Source organism: Vitis riparia, unplaced genomic scaffold (assembly GCF_004353265.1).
Source record: "Vitis riparia cultivar Riparia Gloire de Montpellier isolate 1030 unplaced genomic scaffold, EGFV_Vit.rip_1.0 scaffold586_pilon_pilon, whole genome shotgun sequence".
In the NCBI taxonomy this organism is placed as follows: Eukaryota; Viridiplantae; Streptophyta; class Magnoliopsida; order Vitales; family Vitaceae; genus Vitis; species Vitis riparia.
This window is the reverse complement of record NW_023269706.1, coordinates 90,904-98,614: the sequence shown is the minus strand read 5'-3', so window position 1 is coordinate 98,614 and position 7,711 is coordinate 90,904. Positions and strand designations below refer to the sequence as shown.

The window sequence follows — 7,711 nt, the reverse complement described above, 5'->3', positions numbered from 1 at the left end:
TTTTCATGTTTGTAGAACTATAATATTTTGGTTTATACATTTAAGGTTATATAAAGTGTTAATTCAAATTAGTGATGTTATGTTATTCACCTGTTTCCTTGATAATTTAAACAAATAAAACTCAAATGCATCCTAAAGTCTAAATGAAAGAAATTATAACTAAATAAATTATTACGGCCATTACCTATTTTTCTTTCATATAATTAAAAAATTATACATTTTAACCAAGACATAAGTTCAAGTCATACTTAATAAGAAATAACCTAAAATCATAATCATTGGCATTAATTTTCATATGAAAATATAAAATTTTAAAATAATCTAAACAATTTCTTTAGTTATTTTAAAATTTAAAAATAATATGAATAAATAATTTTCTTTAGTTCATATGTGAAAATATTTGTAAAACAAATAAATATTTTATTTACCATAAATATATAAATTTTTATGGGAATGCATGTAAACCAAATTATTTTCTCAAAATTTCAAGGAAAATATGAAAAAAATAAAGTATATATATATATAAACAATCGTAACGAAAAAATTTGTGAAAAGCAAAGTTCTAAAATCCTATACTTTTTTACACATGAGTTCCCCTTAAAAATATTTGTGAGTTTCAAAGAAAATTGTAAAACCACAGTCCGTGTCTGTGGTTTTTATAACATTTTTAAAACCACAGTTACTAACTGTGGTTTTATGGTTATTTTGATAAAAAAATATTTTAAAAATAATATTAAAATTACAACACCATTAAAATAGACGTGGATAAAAAATAATTGTAAAACCACAGTTACTAACTATGGTTTTATGGTTATTTTGATAAAAAATATTTTTAAAATATCATAAAATTAAAACACCATTAAAATAGACGTGGATTAAAAATAATTGTAAAACCATAGTTACTAACTATGGTTTTATGGTTATTTTGATAAAAAAATATTTTTAAAATAATATTAAAATTACAACACCATTAAAATAGATGCAGATTAAAAATAATTGTAAAACCATAGTTAGTAATTGTGGTTTTAAGGATACTTCTATAACTTTTAAAACCACAGTTTATAATTGTGGTTCTAAATGAAATTATAAAATCACAGTTTGTGACTCTAATTTTAAGAATATTTCTGAAAGTTTTAAAACCACAATCACCAACGATGGTTTTTTACACTTAAAAAATAAAAATCCACGTGGATGCTTACGTGGATAAAGAAGATTATTTTGAAAAATATTCTAAAATGGGTACTATTCTTACCATTTTTTTTTACAAATAAATTATTTTGGTCTTCAACTCCACATCCATCTGTTATGTTCATATTTGACAAGTCATTTAATGCCTAGGTGCTACAATTTAATTTAAATTATTGTTGATGCTACATGCTTTCCAGATAAGATTTTCTGGATCCCCTTCCGGAAAATGAAAGGTGACATTGATGACACCCAGGTGGATTTATGTGGGGGTCCAAGGGGCGAGTGAGGAGAGGGTGAGTCTGACATGATCCCAACACGTGCCCACCATCCACCTCCCCTCTCCCTCCTCCCACAGACCCCTCCCTAAAACAACGGCTCCTCAATGGCTCAATCCTTACACATTCCTATCATGCTTCATCATCACCTACTCTCAACTTCCAGGAACGTACACTGCACCGCCTAATAGTAGCCATCCAAACTGAAAAAGGTCAAAGCCAGGTTTGATCTCAACTAATAGGAGGATGAAGCCGCCATGAGGTTGACCACAGGCTCCTCACAACCCAAGTCTTAAAAAGGGAAAACAACCCATAGACAAGCGCCCACAGATTATTGATGTGTTTGCTTGTTTAAAAGAAACACCCTTTTACCTGTGATTTGGTTCTCTCTCTCTCTCTATCTCCATCTGTAGTCCTTCATCAATGGCACCTACTGCAGCAATGCTCATACTCTCTCAGCACCACCATGGCACCTCAACTTGCCAGCCACCTCTGCCTCCACCACCAGCTTCTTCTCCCACAAGGGCTTATCTTCTCAAATGGTTTTCATCTGAAAGCTCAGAGGCTAAACTGTCTCTGGAAATGGCAGATACTGCTATTTCTACTACTTCTTCTTCCTCCACATCTGCTTCCTGGGTGGCCAAGAGTCTTGAAGATGTCCTCCTCCAGCTCTGGTGAAGATGATGATGCCCCAAGATCTCATGCATGTTTCTTTGTATATGAATAAATATTAATTTCCCCTCTCTTCATCAATCTTGTACACATGACAGTTGTGTTAATATATCATCATCATCATTATATTTTCTCTTCCGTTTTCCCCCAGTTTTCCCAGCAACCAATCAGACCATGCCTAATCTCTTACTAAATGCCCTTAACGTGGGCTTTGATCATGATTTGGGTTTTCTCAGCAAATTCAGTTACAATGTCAATGCCGGGACAGGGGGAAAAAACCCATTCAATCCATCTATTTAAGCCTATTTTTCTTTTAAGTTTTTTTTTTTTTACATTTATTAGTCCATGAAAAATCGAAATTTTATGTTTGGCTTGTGAATTAAAAAGACGAATCCAACCATAAATATCACAGAAATTTATGTAAATTAGATATTAATGTCAATTCCATAACATCATTCTCCAATGATTGGGATAGTTGGTGTCCTGGTTTCATCCCAGGATCAGTCTGCGCTTAAGGGATGATGAAAAATATAAAATAATAAATTTAAATTTCATACCATTTTTACAATTTTTAAAAGATTTTCATTTTTGCTTTTATGGTTAAAACACTGGAATAGAGAATGATTTTTTTTTTCGTTTATTTATTAATATATTTACATTGTTTTTTAAAATGAAAATTGAAATAAAAAATTCATTAATATAAAAATAAATTTGAATTCAAAATTCAAATAAGGAAGGTTCATCTATAAAAGCCTTTGAAAGGTAGGAGACCAACGGTGAATAATCCGAAGAGAAAGCAAATAGTGTCATTCTTTGGGAGTTTTGAATTCTCCAAAAATTACTAAGTATGAACACTTGTAAAAACACAAGTTGGGAAGGTTCCCGTGATTCGCTTGGCTGCCTTTGCATCTTACGTTTGCTTTTGTTGTGCATTGGGAAGGTTGGCTAAGATGGGGGTCTTAGCACATGGCTGTTTTCGATGGTGTGACTGTTAAGATTTTATCTCCATGATATTATGATTTACTTCCATTCTCATCATTTCTACTCCCTCGTACCAAATGCACCCTTGTGTTTACTAGGATTACTAGGCATCCAACCTTCATCTTCTCACACCTCCGATTGGCTGTGAGATGTAACTAAGAAGCATTTCTACCTCTAGCTCCCTTCAGAGGGCATCCCTGAAGTTGGGCAAATCATTCTAGCTATTCATTTCTTGTCGTGAATATGCACTTCTAGCTAAGGCCTCATGGATGGGAATTTTCTACCACAATGGGGTTTTCCAAAATAAAACTACCTATTCAACACCTTGGACTAGCCATTGTAGAAGGTAAAGATAGAAGATCATCAATTCCCAATGAAAATAGCATAGTAATACATGCTGCAAACTTGGATGATGCAGATTCTCTTATATCTGGAGAGTTTCCCTTCACAACTCAAAGCTTTACACCCATCAAATACAAACTCCAAGCATGGAAGAAGTATACAATTTGAAATTGATCGTCCATAATAAGAATCTGAAAAGATGGATCTGATGTCCTTCATCCGACAAAGTTCCTAACACTATATATGTAGTGAGCTCCACTTAAGTGCGTAAACACGTTTTAAAGTCATTAGAGCTCATTGAATCCAAAGCTGACAATATCCACATTGAAGGGAGTGGGATTACAGTAGAAAGAATAAACCCTAAGAAGATGTTCTCTCATGAGAAGTCTAGCAAACACGGAGATCACAATTGGGTTTGCTAGATTTCTCTTCTGCAAATGCTCTCACTTGCCCATTTAATTAAGTTTTTCCTGATATTTACATTGGAACTAAAACAGAGATCAGAGTTTTAGCAAGCTCAAAGATTTTCAGTCTTCTAGTAAAACTGGAATAATCTCGTAAGATAAGCCTTTAGATCATGCTCTTAACTTCTCATACTCATATACAGTATAGTTACAGGTTATCCAAGATGACAAAACTCAACCCTCAACAACTTTAACTCATACCTGCAATAAAACCCGATACTATCACAGCTCTCCTAGATAATATCAACAGGAGGACAAACTTTTCCGCAAGAAAACGAGAGTAAAACATAAATCACATAAAAGGCTTCTAGTTCCCATTACCTGAATCTGTTTCTGTAACTCGAATTTCCAAAGTCGTCTTCAAGCACATTGAGAAGTTTCCGGTAAGTATGCCCATCAACAAGCTCTTTCTCTTGCAGCTCCTTTAATAACTGCATGGAATCCTCAGTCCTTCCTTGTCTGCACATCTCATCCAAGACTGTCTGGTATGTAATGAAATCAGCTGACCTGTGCTTTTCAAACATCTCCCGCAGAAAATTCACTGCCTCCTCAACCTGGCCACCAAGAGCCAAAGCATTCACAAGTGAATTATATACCTTGCTGCTTGGAATAAAACCTTTTCTCTTCATTTCATCATATAACTCCCTAGCATTGTTTGTTCGGCCTTGGGCACATAACCCATGGATCAAATAATCATATGTATACGAGTTCGGCAGGCAGTTATTAAAAACTACCCCCATCTGATGGAATATTCTAAGGGCATCATTGACATGAAGAGAATGCACATAGCCCTTAATCATGGAATTCAAAGAGAAAACATCAGGTTCAACTCCATCATCGATCATTTGCTTGAAAAGACGTCTAACAGGCTCCATATACAAATGGCTTATATAAGAATTGTTTCCCCTCCTCAAGAATGCTGCAAAGAGGATATTGTAAGTCCTGACCGAAGGCCTGCAATCCAAGGTTCTGCGACTCCTCATGTGGTTCAATATATTTACAGCTCTAATCAACTTCTGGGCTTCAACGAAGTAATATATCATCGAATTATAAAGGGCCTCAGAACCAATATAAGGAACAGCAAGCACTTGGTTAACAACACCATCCATCTCTTGGTACAATTTTGCAGCACCAAGCTTCTTTATCGTAACGTGATAAGTCGAAACATCATGCCTGAACCTAGGCTGTTGTGATGCCCAATTGAATATCTCCAAACACACAATGGGATTTTTTTGAAGACTTAAAGTTCTGGATAATTCCTCGGGACCGAATCTTGGGGGAAGCTGTGATATGGCATGGTGAAATTGGGCTTCATCAAGCCGAGGTTTGGTATTAGCTTTCAATCTTTTACTAGCTCTCCTTCTAAAGGATCTTGATGGTGCTACATTTGAATAAGAACAACAGAACAAAAGGCTGGGGTATTTGTACAAACTTGTGTCGATCCGGGTTTGAGTCATCGATTGTTTAGGATTCAATTTGTGAATAATGTGATGGAAATGACATGGAAGAATAGTGTGTTTGGATGGAGAATACAATGAGGGAGGTGTATGATTTGTGAAAGTTATCGGGTTTGCAAAATAATTGTGAGATAGGGTTTTAGAGAAAATTTGATTCATAGAATTTCTATAATGGTAAGGATACCTCAAACAACCTCCACGAAAAGAAATCATATTATCAAACACACAAAAAAAAAAAGACACTAATTCATTGATCCTCAAATTTGGTTGCTGAGAAAATGTAAGAAAAAGAAAAGGAAATATTATTCGTTAAGAGTTTCTGTAAAAGACGTCGATTGAACAGAACGGACAGACTATCATCAGAAGCAGAATACAATCGAATCAATGACACTCTGTTTGGGTACTGAGAAAACGCAGGAAAATAAAAGAATTCAACAAATTTTCATTACATGGAACTTAGAGTCGGAGTTTTTCTTTGTTCTGAAACCAACACCACGCAAAACATACCATTCAAAGCTCCATTTTCTCTCATTTTCTCTTCACTCTCTCGGGAATCAGAAAAAGCCAACTTGGGGGTTTCAGATTGTTGAGGTTGAAATTAACAGGAAATTTGAAGATGAAGAGTGGAAGATCTCTTTCTTGTTGAGTGTCGCAGAAACCAAAACGACGGGAGAGCTGTCGTTTCGTGGTTTGAGCCCTAGCATGTGTGGGCTATAAAAGAGGCCCATTCAATCTGTAACACTGCCCGTCTTGTATGGAAAACGGGGTTTGTAGCCCATTTCACAAGGTCGTGTTTATCCGTTCTTTCCTAATTTTGAAAGTGATTATTTGAATTTTGATAATTATTTTCAAAAATAGTTCTAAATAATAAGAGTCTATTTGATCGTGTGATTTTAAAATAGTTTTTTATTTTTAATTATTTTTAAAATTTTCTAATAATGTTTGGTTGTTATTTTCTGGAAACAATTTTTAAAAATAAAGTGAAATAGATAATATTTTTTATAGAACAAGTAGAAATTGTTTTCACCAGTTTTTTGAAAATTAAAATGAAAATATAGACTCGTTTGATCATATTTTCTTAAATTTATTTTTAAAAATTGGTTTTTATTTTTTTAACTTATAATCAATTTTAGAAAACATGGTCAAACAGATCCTAAATTTTTTAAAACTATTCTCTAATATTTTGTAAAATAAAAGTTCATTGTAAACTTGAAATATTTTTAAAATTTTAAATATACTTTAAAGATAATTTTTATATTTAATACTTTATTGTTAATCATTTTACATATTTATATAATTATTTTTTTAAATAATCTTTAAAAAATAAGTGAAAATAATTAAAAAAATTATTCTCTAAGAACATCTCATTCTTTATTTTTAAGAATAAAAACATAAAATAATTTTTTAGTTATCAAATATGTTTTTCTTTTTTTCTTTTTGAATTAAAAAAAGTTTTCTTCTATTTTTTGGAAAAAAAATTTATTCTCAAAAAATGGAATATAGTTTTCTTGCTCCAACAAAACGGGTCCAATCATCTTTAGGCATTAAAGAGCAATTTTTTTTTTTTATGTAAAATAATATTTTAAATGAAAACCTTTGAAAGTCATTTTTAAAAATAATTTTGGAATGTTACACCTATTTGAGATAACCATTTATTTCCGTATCAACTAGATGTAGAAGTTAAAGACATAATTCAAAAAAGAAAACAAAAGTATTTACCTTTACAAAACATTTATTAAATATAAAATAACTTGCAACCTTGTTCAGATTAAATTTAGATTGATTGAATTAGATTCGAATTAATCAAATCATATGATTTAAAATTGATCAACAATTTTTTTGAAAACTTATATATCTTTCTAAAAAATGAAATAGTATGAGGTATAATAACAATTTAATATTTTTCCTTAAAAATCTAAATAAATAAATAAAATAAATGTTATTATAAGACAATATAAATTATAAATATAATAATAAAAATATTAAATCTGGTCAAATTAGATTTCGATTGTCCGAACCTTGACCTAAAGCCAACCCACATGGAGTTCAAAATGAAAAATACAAATACTTGCCCTAGTCTGTCCAAAAGTTATGTTAAATCCGGCAACCCACCAAAGTATTAAATAAATTAGATACTGCAGCTAGCACCGCAGCACTAACCACATCCCAATTCCCTTTGTAAGATGAAGCAGTGAAACCATCAGGGCTAAGGGCCTTGTTATTCTTCATTCCAAACATGGCCTGATATATTTCCTTTTCCTCTACAGGGTTCTTCAGCATCTTAATTTGCTAAGGTCTAAGACATCTCAACACCCTGCAGTCTAAGTCTGGC

At 32.5% G+C, this 7,711-nt stretch overlaps 1 protein-coding gene across 2 annotated transcripts; it reads right to left on the bottom strand.

The window, feature by feature from the left end:
- Positions 1-4,036: 4,036 nt before the first annotated feature.
- On the bottom strand, positions 4,037-6,044 carry LOC117910090 (pentatricopeptide repeat-containing protein At2g27800, mitochondrial-like). Of its 2 annotated transcripts, XM_034824144.1 has the most exons (3): positions 5,887-6,044; positions 4,244-4,476; positions 4,037-4,123 (listed from the first exon to the last, which is right to left on the bottom strand). In XM_034824144.1, exons 1-3 carry the CDS (start codon positions 5,887-5,889, stop codon positions 4,078-4,080), a joined length of 282 nt encoding a protein of 93 aa, XP_034680035.1. In that variant the 5' UTR covers positions 5,890-6,044; the 3' UTR covers positions 4,037-4,077. The 2 variants fall into 2 exon arrangements, with proteins under 2 accessions (XP_034680035.1, XP_034680034.1); XM_034824143.1 differs by lacking the exon at positions 5,887-6,044 and having other exon boundaries at positions 4,244-5,879.
- Between the last annotated feature and the right edge of the window lie 1,667 nt (positions 6,045-7,711).

Excerpts from the sequence above, each read along its gene's own strand:
- LOC117910090 (XM_034824143.1), bottom strand. The coding sequence starts at position 5,592 with ATGATTTCTTTTCGTGGAGGTTGTTTGAGGTATCCTTACCATTATAGA. Across the intron at positions 4,124-4,243 it reads AGTTACAGAAACAGATTCAG|GTATGAGTTAAAGTTGTTGA; the intron begins GTAATGGGAACT and ends GTTTTATTGCAG.